The 16,991-nt window shown below is 30.3% G+C and overlaps 1 protein-coding gene across 1 annotated transcript in view; it reads left to right on the forward strand.

Annotated features, from left to right (window-relative positions):
• Positions 1-16,991, forward strand: part of LOC115244689 (metabotropic glutamate receptor 7-like) — a gene marked incomplete at its 5' end in the record, with an annotated part of 78,210 nt that overhangs the window by 34,657 nt on the left and 26,562 nt on the right. The window contains 2 exons of the mRNA XM_029822557.1: positions 4,067-4,246; positions 9,493-9,662. Coding sequence (XP_029678417.1) covers positions 4,067-4,246; positions 9,493-9,662 — 350 coding nt within the window. The remainder of the gene's footprint in view (positions 1-4,066; positions 4,247-9,492; positions 9,663-16,991) is intronic.

Genomic DNA, 16,991 nt, shown 5'->3' on the forward strand with positions numbered 1-16,991 from the left:
GACTGCAAAATGCGGCTAATAACATTTAACAAGTGTTTCTATCAGTTTCATTTCTGATACGATAATGATACTGACAATGATAATGAACTGATTTTTGGAAAGTCGGACAGACAAATGTCCGATATTCACTTATTCGGACAGAAATTCCGAATAAGTAAAGTTAAGTTTTTCTACGTACTATGATTCTAAGATACTTCAAAGATTTGATTAAAAAGATGCAGTAACATGCAATTTAACTTTATCTTAACTTGTTCTAAAATATATTTAAATCGTTAAAAGGAACATAATGAATCTTTTGAATAAAAGAAGAATATTGTTTGAAAGAATAATATAATTGTTTAAGTTAAAGAAAAAGCAAAATTCATTCAAAAAATATTTTATTTAAAGTAAATAAATATGTTATTTGAAAATCAAACAATCATATTTGTTACTTCAAACATTAGTATGGTTGGACCATTCCAAGCATTATATTTCTTTGATTACAACAAAATTTATTAAATCCAAAGAAACTTTTCTCTCTGTGTAATTGTGTGGTTTTTCAATTATTTTATCTATTTTATGAATCATACCGCAGTAATATATTTATTTCTTTACCTATATTATACTTTCTCGGCGTTTTCAAATTTTATGAACTTTAATATATCATTTAATAAATATTATATTATTTTGCATGAAATCACAATTTCTCATTCTGCATTATTGTTTGATATGTTTTAATGCTGATCAAAAGCAATTACATGCAATTCGGCATCTAATTACATACATAACGACTCGTTCCATTAAATGCCCCATTAATTCATTCATTCTGATTCCTTTCTTTGCCGGGCAGCTTTAAGTACTCGGATCTATTCTGAAGGCAAACTGTGCATCGTTCCGCGAATTGCAACGGCGTTCATTGGAATTACAACGAGCCATTTATTGCACCACTTTGTCGGGAATGTTAAGAATCGCTCGAGAAAAAAGACGTACCGAGAATATTAATAATAATTTAGTTAGCAAATAGAGAAACTTCAACCGCGCTCTGAGAAGATTTATGTTCAGGACTTTATGCAGAAATTTGAATATTCTTCAAACACAAATTATTTATTAATGCATGCAATATTGTAGTTTTTTTAAATTATTGTATAATTACTATCTCTTAATTATTTAATAATTATTACTTTATCTAATATATTCATTGAAATTTAAAAACCTCTTAATATTTTTTTCTATTATTTCTTTATATTTTTTCTCATATTCATATAAAATCTTTTACAATAAACAACAAATTTTATAATGTATATTTAATATTGCTGAGGGGGGGGGGAGGGAAGCAAACTGGATTACTTTCTAATAATTAGATTAATTGTGCGGACATTTCCGTTCTGAGCTTTGGTCATGACACACAGTTGCAACCGCAGTGCGGAGAGACAAAACATTAATTGAGTTCAAAATCAATTAAACTGTGAATTATTCCTAAGGGAGACAGAGAGAGAGAGAGAGAGAGAGAAAGAGAGAGAAAGAGAGAGAGTGTGTTAATGAATAATTTACATAGAATTATGAACCGCACGTTTGTAATTATTGATTTAGGTTTGAATTCGATCGCGACATATAATTGATCGCATTTATTAGAATAATTAGAAGATACATCGAAACTCAACCATTGAATGAACTCGTTTTCCTCCTAAAACGAAGAGAAATGAATAATGCGTACAGTGAACAAGACAAAATTACAAGCGACAATGAATTACATGAATATTTCCTGAAAAGTAGAAGGATAATTCGTAGATGATACTCATATAGCGGCGTGCCATATCCTATTTTACAGAATTCTATTTTATAGGAATTCTATTTTATAGAAATCTTCATTATGGAAATTATAGCCCTGTGCAAATGACGTACTGAATGGCTTACAAAACAAAGCAGTAAGCGTGATCGAATAGGGATTTAATTGCTACCGATTGGTAATTAGGTATCTACAAACCGTTTGTAACATCAAACCATTTCCATTGGTTTCGGATTCCTAATTAAAGCTTCTAATTAGTCTAATTATAAAATAACTTAAATCGATAAAATAATTAAATCGACGAATTTAAATATCTCTAACTGAATTTAGTTGTACCATTCAATGATGGTCATTGAACTTTCCTCGGTACGAAACACATATACACAAATACAAAACAATCTGAATACTAAATAAAAGAAACGCAAAATAATGAGTAATCACATTTAGCCGTTTAATATACACCGAAAGCGCTATTATCTGTATCTGCTGTATTAAATGTTATAATTCGGTCTCTCTCTTTCTCTTTCTCTTTCTTCCGAAGTAATAATTAACTATTGTTTCCAATTGATCATATAAACAGAATATCTCCGTAAATTAGAATACATTAATCTTTTGTAACAGTAGTGATATGGCAAGGATGTAGACACGTTTTAAGCTTAAGAGCACCTGTCATTTATGTCGTTTTGTATAAAACATCAAAATAATTTTTTCTTCATAAAAGAATTTTTCTTTTATGAAGAAAATTTTTTTCTTCATCAAAATATAAATCAAATCAAGATAAATAGATTTCTAATTATACATCAATGTCTAATTATATGTTTTTCAATTATAGACAATTAAAAATACTGTTTCAATTTTTAGTTTAAACTTTAGAAATATTAGATTAGTTAATTTTAAAGGAGCTTTGCTTTAGTAGATAAGAAGAGAGAGAATCTCAAAATATATCTTCTGAGTTATTTTATTAAAACGCATATTGATACAATTGAAATGCATATTTTTTGGATGTTCACGCAATTATTATTTTGCGTTATTTTTTTAAGATTATTTACATAAAATTACACATCTGCAATATAATTTTAATATATTTATTATAATTTATATTTTTAAATCATGTAAAAAAACAATTTCTATTTTTACATATTAATATCCTTCGTTCCTTAATATATATATATAATTACATTTATATTACAATATTATTTATTTGTAAAAGTCATATTATTACAAATTAAACTAGTAAATTGTAGCGGTATTTAATGAATAATAATTACATTCATTAACCAATCACATTATAAACTAATATTATTAATTAAATAAAAATACAATTCCGTTTTAATTATTAACAGACTTTTGTCCCAGCTCAACCGATTCGGATGGAACATAAAAATTTTCATTGATTTCTCTATATGCCAACCACATTTTTTTCTTTTTTATTCCTGCAATTTATGTGTCGATGACCTGACCTGTAATAAAGTCTCAATCGATCATTTGCAACTCGTAATTTACGTCACGTCAGTGGTCTCGGCAACCATCGAAACAAATGGATGCAAATTAATACAGAAGGCTTTAATGCGGGTGCGGCTTTCATGTGCTATTGTCGATCTTCGCGCATATGTTGGCGCTATAGGCCCGACAAGGATGCATGATAATGCCAATAACATCTGTTAAAGAATAATACTATCAACAGGAAACTGTCTAAGCGAAGCACGCTCTTTGTGCAAAAATAGAATTACCCGTTGCAGCCAAAGAAGCGAGAGAGAGATGGAGAGTTAGTCACTTTCAACAGACAACAGATTATTAGATTCGCGATACTACCTGCGCACAAATGCTGTAAAGTTACGAGCTCCGTATTTACGACAAGAAACAGGGTCGTGTATCAAGTGACGCAGGATATTCACCTCACAAAGATGCACACATGCGTGTATCTCGCGTGTTTTATATGATTTACTTGAAATAAATATTGTAATGCGAGAAGAAATAGTTTTGAAAAATATTATATTCAATATAACGCCGTCTACATTATTGAATATACGTTTATCTATAGTCATTGCATTAATCAAATAAATAGAACTTTTTTAATAAACAATATAAAATATGAAATTTAATAAGGTTTAAATAAATAAAATATAGATAATAATCTATAATACATATCTTTTTATGAAAAATATAGTACATGAAACTTACTCTCTCTTGTCTTTTCTCTTCACCGTACCGCAATTATAATTATATTTTTTCACATAAATAAAAATAGTGATATTTTCCAATTCTCTTCTAATTGCATGGTAACTATCTTTCTGATTGCAGATACCGCAAATAAGTTACGCATCCACCAGCACAGAACTCTCGGATAAAAGCCGATTCGAGTACTTTAGCAGAGTGGTACCACCCGACAATTTTCAAGCACAGGCGATCGTCGAGGTGATCCATCTGCTCGGATGGAAATATGTTTCTACGGTTGCAGTGGAAGGCGAGTATGGCGAGAAGGTGAGTGTTGAATTTAATTCGAAAAAGTCAACACGTTATACATAAATTAAATTCAAACATAGGCAAGATATAAATGCGAGATACAAATTTGTACGACGTTTCCCTTGTCGTTTTTAACAAATTACTTGTACTGAAAAATTTATCCTCTTTTAGAACAATGATTTTAGAACGCTATTTTTCTATGATTTTCTTAAAAATTATTATTAGTACATTTTTTAAAATTATTTAGCGAAAAAGAACTTTATCTTGATAATATGGCAAAAATTATAAAAATTTTATTGTGCTAAATTGCAAACATTTCTCTGATAATTGTTCGATAATTACCTATTAAATATCGTAGAGTATAAAATTTTATCATAATTATTGCAAGTTCGTAATATATGAGAGATCGTAATAATTGCTTTATTTTCGTAATGCGTAAGGGGAGAACATATACCTGTCTTTATGAGTGGTATGCATATATTTCATGTTTCAAAGGTTTTTAATTATGATCAAATTTCAGAATTTCCAATTATAACAATATTATTTACCGATTCTTAAAATATGATCTGTCAAATTATTTTGAGCAGTACATTTGTCATATATATTTTATTTATATTATACATATTAATGTCTAAAGTCGGAAATTAATAAAAATAAAATATCTACGTAATATACATTATAACGCAATGTAACAATTAATTGTATTATCTCATTAAATCGCACCGCACAATCGTGTTAATGCTACGTTGAATAATAGTTATTATAACGATGGTAATTATGATATGAAATCGTTAACAAGCGAAGACGAAACTAATTGCGCAATCAAGCAAGAAAACGTGATGTTACAGTGCCATCCGCTGCTCAAATTAGGCGATTAGTATGCGACGGGAAATTCCACGCGAAGAGATTACCAGAGCAGTCCAATCTTATAAAAATTGCGGGAAGCAAAACTTTCTGCTCGGCTCCCTCTGTGCTTCTTGAATTTTTTGTTTCTTAATTGCAAACTTCGTAGAAGAAATTATGTAAGATATATATAGAAATGTGGAAAGAGAGAAATTACTAAATGCAATAGGAATTTCAATTTATGTTTTAAGAGTACTTATATAAAAGTTTAGAATTAAACATATAGATCTTATATGTTGAAAAAGCTTAGAATAAAAGATTTCAAATATTTTAACATCTAATTTAAAATAATATATAAAATTTTAAAATATAATGTAATTTAAAAATATATATATGTAATTTTAAAATATATGCGTAAAATAATATAATAATAATTTCAAAATATACATGTAAAACGTAGATATTCTTTAACATGATAATGTTAATATTATTAATAATTTTAAAAAAAGACTTAAAGATTTTTAGCATTTCTAACATTCATAATTTATTGTTAGTGATTGTAATTGTATCAGTCTTCGGATCTCTTTGAATCAAACTCACTATTTATTACTTACACTATCTGTGACCTATATTTGTAAATCCTGGTTTGAATAAATGCAATTCTCTTTCAATATTGAAATTCCAATATTGTTTTTTATTATTACCGCGTAATTACTAGACGAATGGGTAAGTATAATAAAATTTAACGCGGTAATTCAAGCGCGGTAACTCAACTGGCAATGCCCATAATTTCTCTTATGTTGAGGGACGTCGCGCAGGAATTTTTCATATTTGCGTGAACATTGATCGGAATACGATTTTATGGCCCAATTATACTGGCGAGATGGTCGGCTTTTGACAATTATGTCCATGACAATAGCGTGTTCCGTGTCTTAGAACGTGCAAATTTGCCGACGTCATAAATTGTACCGGCTGCGCGCGCTCTCGAAAGGACACTAGACGGAATGATGGTAATCACATTCCGAGTAATTAAACAGTGCCAGTGATCAGCCTAATTAATCTCTACCAGGTATTGCAATAGTCCGGCGATCACTTCGCATGAATAAGTTTGTTATCGCGTGCGCGATCCCATTCCTGTAATAAATATACCGAAACCGCGCGACCGTCAATCTATTACATAATGTTAGAAAAAAAATTATATATAATAATATAAGAAGTTTAAAAATTTATCCAGAATACTTTATTTAAGAATACTCTATTTAAATTATATCCATATACAAAGTAAACTTTTGAGTTTATAATATAATGAAATAAATAATAAACTATATAATAACGAGATACTTCTAAAGTTTCTTTGGAAGTGGATTTAAAAAAACACATTATAAAATGCCTAAGGCGTAATCTTACTTAAATCTGATTCTACTACGATGGCGTTCAAGGGGATAATAAGAGGTTTTCTTTTGGTTTTTTAATGAAATTTATGAGGCGCTTCTTTCACACCAAATGCTAGGTACGCAGTACACTTGCGGCTGTTGCAAATGCGATGCATATTTCAGGCGTAAGCTCGCCTAAAGCGATTATACGAACGTGGCTTCGTTAATATCCTTATAACGGCACGAGATAAAATGCATGGGACGATTTATATCGCGAATTAAGGAACGAAAAACGCCTTGTACAAACTGTGGTCAAAGGTGACTACGGATGGAATTCTCCTGCAACAATAGCGTTTTCTAGGTACACATTTAACTATTTACATATTCATATTCTACGATCATTAATACGGCTAAAATCACCACTTAAAAAAATGGCTACTGAATTTTACTAAAGAGACGTCAAAGAATAAAATCATGTGTAATTTGAGATCATCAAGAACTCAAGATTGTCCCCTAGACACAAATACACATAATGAAACTTATAATATACGGAGAGATCTAAAAAAGGATCAGAATTATATATATATAGAAATAAAAAAGAACCAGGCTGCGACCAATGGTTAAAGGAAATGAGTCTCGTTAAGTAAATCGCCCGATAAAGCAACATTTTCTTGTTGTAGCAATTCTCATTATTTCGGGATAATTATGTCATTTGTCCGTTCTTCTCATTATCGATGTTCTTTTCTTTATACTCTTTATAGTACCAATCGAATCCACATCAACTCTGTATTGCATCTCCGTTTTGCATTCCAGATGTTTTAATTTTTTATCGCGTTTTCCTGAATGAATTTTTTATTTCCTCGGAAGACTATTTAACTTTTTTTTTCTTTTTTATATCTTTGTGTTCTCGGTAACATAAAAATTTAAAAGTTTAATACAATAATGACATAATTTTTTTATTTCGAGATTTTTTTTCTTTGAATCATAAAAAAGTTTATTGAATTTATTTGCTCAATTTTGCAATTATACATTATTTTATTTCTAAATTGCATGCTTATATATATGTAAAGGAAGATACATATTTTAAAGTTACATTTTTCAAAAATTGGGATTTGATGTTTTTCTCGACAAAAATGTTGAAACGTTAATAGTTTTTAAACCATTAAAAATGAAAGAAATATGACACGAGCGTAAATAAACCGCAGAACAATTTTGTCATACAATTTGGAATAGAATTTATTTTAACACAATTGTAACCTTTTATTTCTCAGCGGGGTGTTGGGCAGTCTTACCAATTTCCTCTTTCTTACCTAGTTGTTCTTACAATAGACAATAAAGAAGAGAGTCCTAATCCTATAGAAAATTAGTTCCGGGTATTGTCAAAGAAATAAGAACTTTGTTGACTCTTACTCGTTATAATTACGTCGAATAATACTAATCAGAAAATTCGATGAATAATGAAGTTTTAATCTTGATATACGATCATTGATCTTCATGCATCACAGTACCTGAGGCGTCTGCAGAGACCATTTCTAACACTCGTCAATTCACAATGAACATGCACTATGAAAATTTTTAAGCCATAATCGTTTCCTCAAATCCTCCACTACATTGTCCAAAAATTTCGTTGGAATTGCATCATCCAGTCCGCGGTATTATCACATTGTGCATTACTTATGAAATGACCCTTGTATAAAAGGCATAATAAAGAAACGTTTCTCTAGAAAAAAAATCATACAGATATGCATAATAAAATTTGTGTTAATTCATCAAAAAATGTACTAATTTACGAAAATTTAGCTGATTAAATTAAAGAAAAGAATTCAAAAGCAATATATTATTATTTCCTTATAATAATGATAAAATAAAATTTTTAATTAAGTAAAATATATATAAATAAACATTTCCTAAATATTCTTTTTTATTTGAAGAAGTCCAAATTGCAAATGATTCCGATAACACGCAATTTGAATCATCGGGATTTGTGTAATCAATGTTTTACTGCTATAACTTCAGTCAGAGAGAGAATATAGTCATTATTAATGAATGTTTAAATTTGCTCGATTTACAAAATTGCGGAAATACGGGAATAATTTTGCTATGTAATCCTTATAACGTGGTCGAATATCGTTGCAGAGTACACCAATATTTTATCATCCGGCGTACCGTAATAAATCGTGACAATTTTTATTACGCGAAACATGCCGATAACACCTGCGGATGCAACTCGGGTTGTATGTTGTATTTCGTATTCCGTATCATTCTTCGACCGTCTTTTCTTTCCGCGCGGGTTCTCTCTTCTCCGTTCACATATACGAGTGGGAATATATCACGGAACGCCGGATGTTATCGTGAAGACAGACAAGCGGCATTGACGTATTTATTTGTGTATATATCGTTGTGTATATAGCGCGAAAACATGAGAGACAGGTGTACACTGTTCATTCTGGTGTTTATTGTGTCGTAACTTATACAGTTGAAATTATATAGACAGAGACATTTACATAATGTTAGGATTGTTAATTAAACCTTTAAACTTTATTTTGCAATATTAAATTTGTTTTCAATTACTACATATTTATTGTATAGTTACTTATAATCTAATCAATTTGAATTTGATTTGCTTCAAATTTTATTCGAGATTTGATTATTTGAGTATTGATTATTGATATTTGAAATTTGATTTAGAATTTGAATTTTTATTTAGCGTAAGAGAGATATGGAGTTTTCCAATAAAAATACAGCGGAATAAATTTTTACTGCAAAAATGTGAGATTTAATTTTCCAGAAGAGTAAAAACATACTGCTATATCGTGCATTTTCTTTGGGCACTCCAAACAATAGTCGTGATATTTTATGCAAATTTTGAGAATTCGTCGTCAACGTTAAATGAATATGCAAATATAAGTTAGTAGATGCGTCCCCCTCAAACGTTCTTTACTATATTCCAATTGTTTACCAAGAAAACAGATTCGTATGTTATCGCCGGAATTCGATTTCTCGTTGGGCAGATGGACAATTTATTTGCGGCTGAAATTCTATTTTCAGGGCATCGCCAGTTTCATTGCCCTTGCGGGTGAATACAACATCTGTGTCGCAGTTAGCGAGAAGATCCTGAGAAATGCCAGGACCGAAGACTTCGATAGAATAATCGAACGACTGAGCTCGAAGCACAATGCCAGGGGGGTCATAATATTCGTCGACGAGGATAACATAAGGTAAGATAAGTTTGCCTTACATTTAAATGCGATCGTTGTTACATAAAATACGTATAAAAAACGATCTCACATAAATTGCGTTTAATGTGAAATTTGATATAATCATTGAATTACACGAAAGGAATAGACACAAGAGAATTATCAATATAATAAAAAATTTTAATCCAGATTTTTTTTTAAACAATTAATATCCTTTATCATCGGTTTAATATCGATGATACATAAATTAAACAATTATATACGATGCCATAAAATTGCCACACTAAGCCATAAAAATGCCATACAAAGCAATAAAATTCGCTTCAAATTCTCCAGTTGAAATCTAGCATAATATCAATGATAAGAGGGGAGGCGTAATTTCCGATTATCCTAAGGTCTAACGGCAGAAACAATATTGAATCCGGAAATCAACGTCCGCAATTAGGAGCGGATTGTTTAAACGCACGTGCTCTTGTCGCATTTGTGTCCGACATTCTAAGATAATTATGGCTGCTAAACGCCATGACAACGACAGAACGTGCAACATCAAACGAGCTTATCCGTCTTTTGCATAATCATAGCAGAATCATGCGACAAGTGATAAAGGAAGATAAAAAGAATTCTAAGATTTTTTGTGTGTGAGTTACGCGCCGAGGAAATTTTACAAATGAGCGAGAATGAAGAATACCATACCTTACTAAAGCAATTTAATATTATTATCCTTCCATGCATATATTTCTCCGCATCAAACAGATTTTCGCTTTTTTATAATTTTTTTTTTCACACTAAAGTACTACAAGGGAGTTCATTAATTTTTTTAAAGAGTTTTAAAAAGGCTAAGGATTAGTATTTAATATTCTGATCTTTAATAGGACAATAAAGAGCTAGGTTTTTTAAAACCAGAATGCATTAGTGAACTGTGAGCGGATCGAAACGTAACCAAGCGGACAAGATAATAGAGCGGCAATTAATCTCACTCTTTATGAAGTCGATATTTGCCAGTTTTTAGAAGCGGGCAAAGCGTGAATGAAGACGAACATACAATCGACTGCCTCACCCGCTTGTAATTCGAAAAATTTGAGCTTTACAAAACAATATAAAGCAATGAAATAATTCGCATTAAAGCCAGAACGATAATAATCGTAGAGAAATAAATTATTTATTGTTTTTGGATATTCTTTTTCAGTGGTTTTAAAATAGAAACTACAAATAAAACGTATTATTTGAAAACAAATTTTCGCTTGTATTGCACGTTGCACACACACTCATCTAAATACAATAGTAAAAGTTATATAACTGAAAATATATATTGATAATACTAACAACAAAGATATATCATATATTTTCGTTATTTGATCATTTTTATTTAAATGCATTTTTCAAATTTATCTTCTACAGTTTTTGCCACGGGTTTCCAGTAATTAATAAAGTGATCAATGACTTTTTGAGATAATGCAATTAGTTTTGCAATATGTTATTAATATTTTTTAAATAAAATTATACGCTCATTCTGTTATATAAACAGATTGATCCGTATATTCGAAATATACGCTTATTATTATTGCAAGTTCAATGAATGTTATTAATCTTTCACTATTCCACTTTTACGGCTCTCATTCTCTTCCAATTAATAATTACCGTAATGAAATAAAATGATTCAGCGTAAAATTGATTGTCAAACACAAGTGATCAATAAAAAACCACATTATTAATCATTTATACAGCGATAGCAAAGTATTGCGATAGTGTATAGTATATGTGCTTGATATTCGCGCACACATGCATGTATTGCATTTCATTCGAAATCCTTTATGAGCTTTCAGTCAAATCCCAATGGAAAACCATTCATTATAGAAGCAATCGCGGGCTAAAATAACGTATAATTGCTAATTGTGATTATAGTTATATCGAGCGCTTCGATGTGCTTGACAAGCGCACGCGGACACAATTTGAAAATTTATTTTAATCAATTATTAAATGACAGCTGTACGGACGATGACGGACGTAATTATTATGATTTGCTATCTTACATAAGAATATCGAATATGTTCTCCGCGATAATATTTGCATTACAGAATGACAGCTGTGCGGATAATGACGGACGTAATTATTACGATTTGTTATCTTACGTAAGAATATCGAATATGTTCTCCGCGATAATGTTTGCATTACAAAATTTTGTTGCGGAAAAAGCGTTCTATTTTCATAATTTTCGACACGTTTTTTATCTTTTGATCGTCGATATGCTATTTATATTCGGAATTAATTGCACTGTCAAGCCGAACAATAGATTCGGACATTATTACTTCTCTTTATTTCGAGTAACAAAAGAATTTTCGAAAGCACCTGTGACGCAATTTACGAAAATATCTAAAAATCTATTTTGTTATAATTTTTTGTTTCTATACTGGAAGAGAAAAAAAATGTAAAGGCTCATTTAAAAAGTTTTATGCCATGCAAAAATAATTAAGAGTTCTATTTACAAAGAAACGTGATTAATTATTAGATATAAAGATCTACTGCTTTTTATTGATCATTTTTTATACCAGTATTCAACGATTTATTAAGCGCTTAACTAATAAAAACTAAACAGGAATTTAATAGAAAGTTTTGTGACAGTGAAAGAAATTGAATCACTTTTCGAAAATGCTAAGCGTAAATATTTTATATTTGCTCGATTGTCATAGCGACCGCAGTGCGAAACAATCTTGTGATTCTTATGCTTTTTCCTTAAATAAAGAATTATCGCGTAAAAGCTTTACATATCTCACAACCTCCGTACAATACTTTAATAGTGTATTCTAGAGATAAAATAGAGTCAAAAATTCTAATATAAAAATTTTAAGGCTGCAATAGTTTTTGAGTTAATAAGTTTGCCAATGATATCGCGTAGAGCTCGCGCGCTCAGATCCGTAACTACACATACTGTACCGATCTGTCATCTGTTATTGATTTTACAAATCAGGTAATATCGATTTTTATTGCACAGCTGATTTTATTGTTTCTTATGTGTATGAATACCATGTACGGCGGTCAGCTGATATTAACGAACTGCAATGTTATTGGCAAACTTTGATCACTTATAACCCAAAAACTATTGTAGCTTCGATATTTTTGTATTAAAATTGTTTACTCCATTTTGCCTCTAGAATACGCTATTAAAATATTGTACGGAGATTATGAAACATCCTGTATATATATATGTAAGGTGCGCCTCCTCTGTGTGTATTCGCCCATATTATATGTGTTATATCACGTGCAACTATACGGGAAGTAACATGCGGTTTTGGCTCTCCGAGGAGATCACGCTGTTCATCACCGCAGCTGTCATCGAGGAAACCCGGAACTGGCAGACTGGCCTCTGCAACCGAGCAGCAACCTCTGCTGTAGCTCGGAATATTGCAATTTATTCTCTGAAGACTCTTGAGCTTCTCCCAGAAGTTGCCTGATCGTAGGATGTATTTTAACATAGAGTGTTATTCGAAAGTTTCTCGCGATGTCGCATATGGCCGTTGAAACTCCTCGAAGGTACCAAACGGTTTACAACGTTAAGCAAATATTGGAGAACAAACAAAACGCGAGAGAAATTGTTGAAGATATACGAAACATAGCATGATTCGCCGCAGTGCGGCTAAGAACGGACATTTCCGCGCCATATATTATTGCTGAAACAACCAGATTGCGCTCGATTCAGTGGCTTTAACAATAGGCGGCTAAAGCAAAAAAGCACAGAGAAGAAAAAGCACATAGCTTGCATTATACTACGCATCGGAAATCTTTTTTACTCCCGCTGTATTCATTATTCCAGCTAAAATATTCCGCGTTTCCAGCCAACGGAAGCTTCATTAGTCCGGTTTCATGTCCGAGTTTCGTGATTACTCGATCGCTTATATTTATCTAACAAGTATACTAAATTACATTATATCCTATCGTAGAGTTATCACAATTAAAAAAATGAATAAAATTTTCAGTTTTGCATTTCATAGTAATAAATTTAGTTAGCTATGTAATTAAAATTATTTTAGATCCAGTATTTTATTTTTTTTATCTGCATACAAAATTTTCTAGATGTGAAATAATAACGCAATAAAGATATTATAAATATTGAAACTAGTATGTTAAATATATACACAAATACATTGTGTAAAGTTAACTTTTATTATTTTAAAAGAATTTGAAAAAAATATTATTTATTATATGCAAATAATTTAAACCAAACATTGAAGAAGATGATAGATATAAATCATCGAAGCAAACGTCCAGAAATGTAACCTTTTCGTACTATATTTTTATTGGAACTCTTCCACATATATATTACACATAATATAAATAAATAATGTAAGCATAAAGTTTTCTGCCATATATCTTAAGTATAATATTACATATAGATACGAGAGATACGAGACTATTATAGTAGAATTTGGAACTTCTCCAGAGAACATTGCAACCTTTCGTTGCTCGATATAATTTCACTTTACGTCTATAAAGATAAGTTACGGCAATCGTCTTGATCATAAACCTAATTTAACGCTTTTGGCGAAACACCAATGGCTTTCGAGTTATAGATAATAAAAAATGTTAGAAATTTTCTCAAATAAAACTTTACAGTGGTATGAATAAAAATAGAAAAATCTCATTTTTATTCAATTCCTAAATATTTTAACATTAATAAAATTATAATTTAATAAAATAATTAATAAAATAATAATTATTAATTTAATTATTTTAACAAAGCTATTTATAGTTATCGCACCTATTAAAGATCTTTCATATTTATTTTATCTCATATAATTTTTGCTAAATTACAAGTCGGTTTGAAAAAATCTAAATATGAGAAAACTCGGAATATATATTTTGTATGTAAAATGTGTCTTTAAGAAAAAGAAACATAGTGATATTTTTTTGCGTGTTTCTCGTGGAAACGCTAACAAAGGCAATTTAAAATAATGTAACGTAGAAGTTTTATATCGTGCTTTTATGGTTTCAAATTTTAAAACGCATAGAAATGAATAACGCCATCGTTCCATCCCAGCGGGAACGAAAAACACGGAATTAGCGTGTTAACGAGTTATTCCCGCGGCGAGATGATAACAACTCTGCTCTCGTTTCGACTTTTAATCGATCACAGATAACTGTATTACGCGACGTCCATTACCAAACTTTTCCTACTACCCTCTTTTTGTTAACTATATATAATACATATGTTGCTTTAAATACTTAAGCAATTCGCAGTTAATATAGGTTTGCATAAGAAAAAAGAGATATTATTTTTTAATATAAAAACATTGATTTTAATTAGTTATCTTCATCATTATGATTTACACACTTCAAAATTATTAGTCTCCAGTTATCATATAATTAATTTTTATTATCACTATTATTTGCATATATCATCCTTCATTTGTTTGCATTTAGTTGTTAGCAATATGACTGTTTAAAGAGGAACTGGACGGATCAGCTACGTCAAAAGAGAAGAGATGAGTTAGTAAATCTAATATATTTCAAGATTCATGAATTTGACTGCACAAAGCATACTTTTAATCTTTTAAAATAGAAAATTAATAATTAATTTATGAGTAAAAGTAAGGAATTTGCCCTGTAGAATTTAATTTAATCTCAAAATTGTAAATATTATTTTACATTAAACTAATCTTTTTATAGTGGCTGTACTACAAAAACTTTATAGTGACTGTACACAAAAATTCATGAAAATACGAATTTTAATTTTACAGAGCAAATCTTTATTTTAACTCATAAATTCATTATTAATTTTATATTTTAAAAGGCTGAAAGTGCTTTGTGTGTGTGTGTGTGTGTATGGGCAATGTCAAATTCATGAATCTCGAAATGTATTAGATTTATTAACTTTTGACATAGCTGATCCGTCTAGAGTTTCTCCTTAATAAATGCATAAATCTGAAGTTTCTCCAAAGTATTGCTATTCCAGATTATAACAAAAAAAAAACACCTATTTTAAATCTGTCTCTCTGCTTTTATTTTAAAGAAAGTATGATAGCATTTTTTCTCGTTCAAATCCTGACGCCGTTATTAATCTCCGCGAGACTTTCCCGAGTTTTTCACGCGGCAATAGTTTCGCGAAATTTTCTGGTGTTTTTAATATCTAGAAGGGAAACTCACAACATCTTTCGCCGCAGCATTGCGCTTTGAGAACACCGCAACGCGCGCTCACACTGTAAAAAGGAATAAATCTAAAACGGCCTGATATTCAACGTGCAATCTCACTGGTCGCTTTGAATACAAAGAAACAGGCGCCGTATTAAATGTCGAGCAGCTGCAACGGGCAGCTGCAAGAGCGCTTTTCTTACGAGCATCGATAACAACGGAAATAACGGAAGTCTTCCTGATTATGTGATATGCAAGAAATATTTATGATAAAACGCAATGCAAGCCCTCGCAGTTGACACAAAGAAACTAGCGAAGGAAGCTAATTTTCATAAAGAAAAAGTGGAACGGATTGAGAACACTAGAAAGGAGAACAAAGATATATTGCTTCTACAATATTCGTTACGGATTACTCACGGAACATTCCATTTTAATATCGAAAAAGCTGGAAAATCCGCATAAGATTAGCATACGTCGCTTTTTAGAATACGGATTAGAAAAAAGGATACGGAGTAGAAAAAAGATTAATTGCCTATTTGCCTTGAAGACTTGATAGAAAAGATAATTATTATTAAATATCAATAATAAATAAATATTATCAAATATGTTTTATGTGTTTTTACTCATGATATTCTGTATGTGCTTTTTTATTGTATGTGCTTATTTATTTGTTTGAAGATGTACGAGCTCGTTTTGGATACTATTTTGAATTTCAATAATTATTTTCAGCAAATTTTAAATATTTTAAATATTTTAAATAATTTTATTGTAAATTGCATTTTATGAGCATAGAGATAGAAGCTTTATAGATATTCTGTACATAACATGTACCTATATGTATATATTCGCATATCAAGCAGCATCTCGGCACGTAACAAGCAGTGCTTGAAACTGTAGTGGGTCGTACGGATCTAGTAACCATATGAAGAGAGACTATTCGAATGTGTCTCGTGTGTCTTCTAAATACAAGTATATTTGATCTCTCGAGAAAAGAGGAACAAATTATTTCAATGAAGCTTTGATTTATAATAAATTTTGAAAGAGAGAAGAAGATACACTTTAAAAATTATATGTATATAAACTAATGATAATAGAAAATATTTTTATGTTATTTTTAAAGAAGCTACATTCCTGAGAGATTGTTATGATATTTTCGCATATATGTATAAATATTTGTAATACGCGATATTATATATTATATAATATATAATTAGAAAAATCTTTATT

The sequence above is a fragment of the Formica exsecta genome, unplaced genomic scaffold, assembly GCF_003651465.1.
Source record: "Formica exsecta isolate Colony F162 unplaced genomic scaffold, ASM365146v1 scaffold83, whole genome shotgun sequence".
NCBI lineage: Eukaryota > Metazoa > Arthropoda > Insecta > Hymenoptera > Formicidae > Formica > Formica exsecta.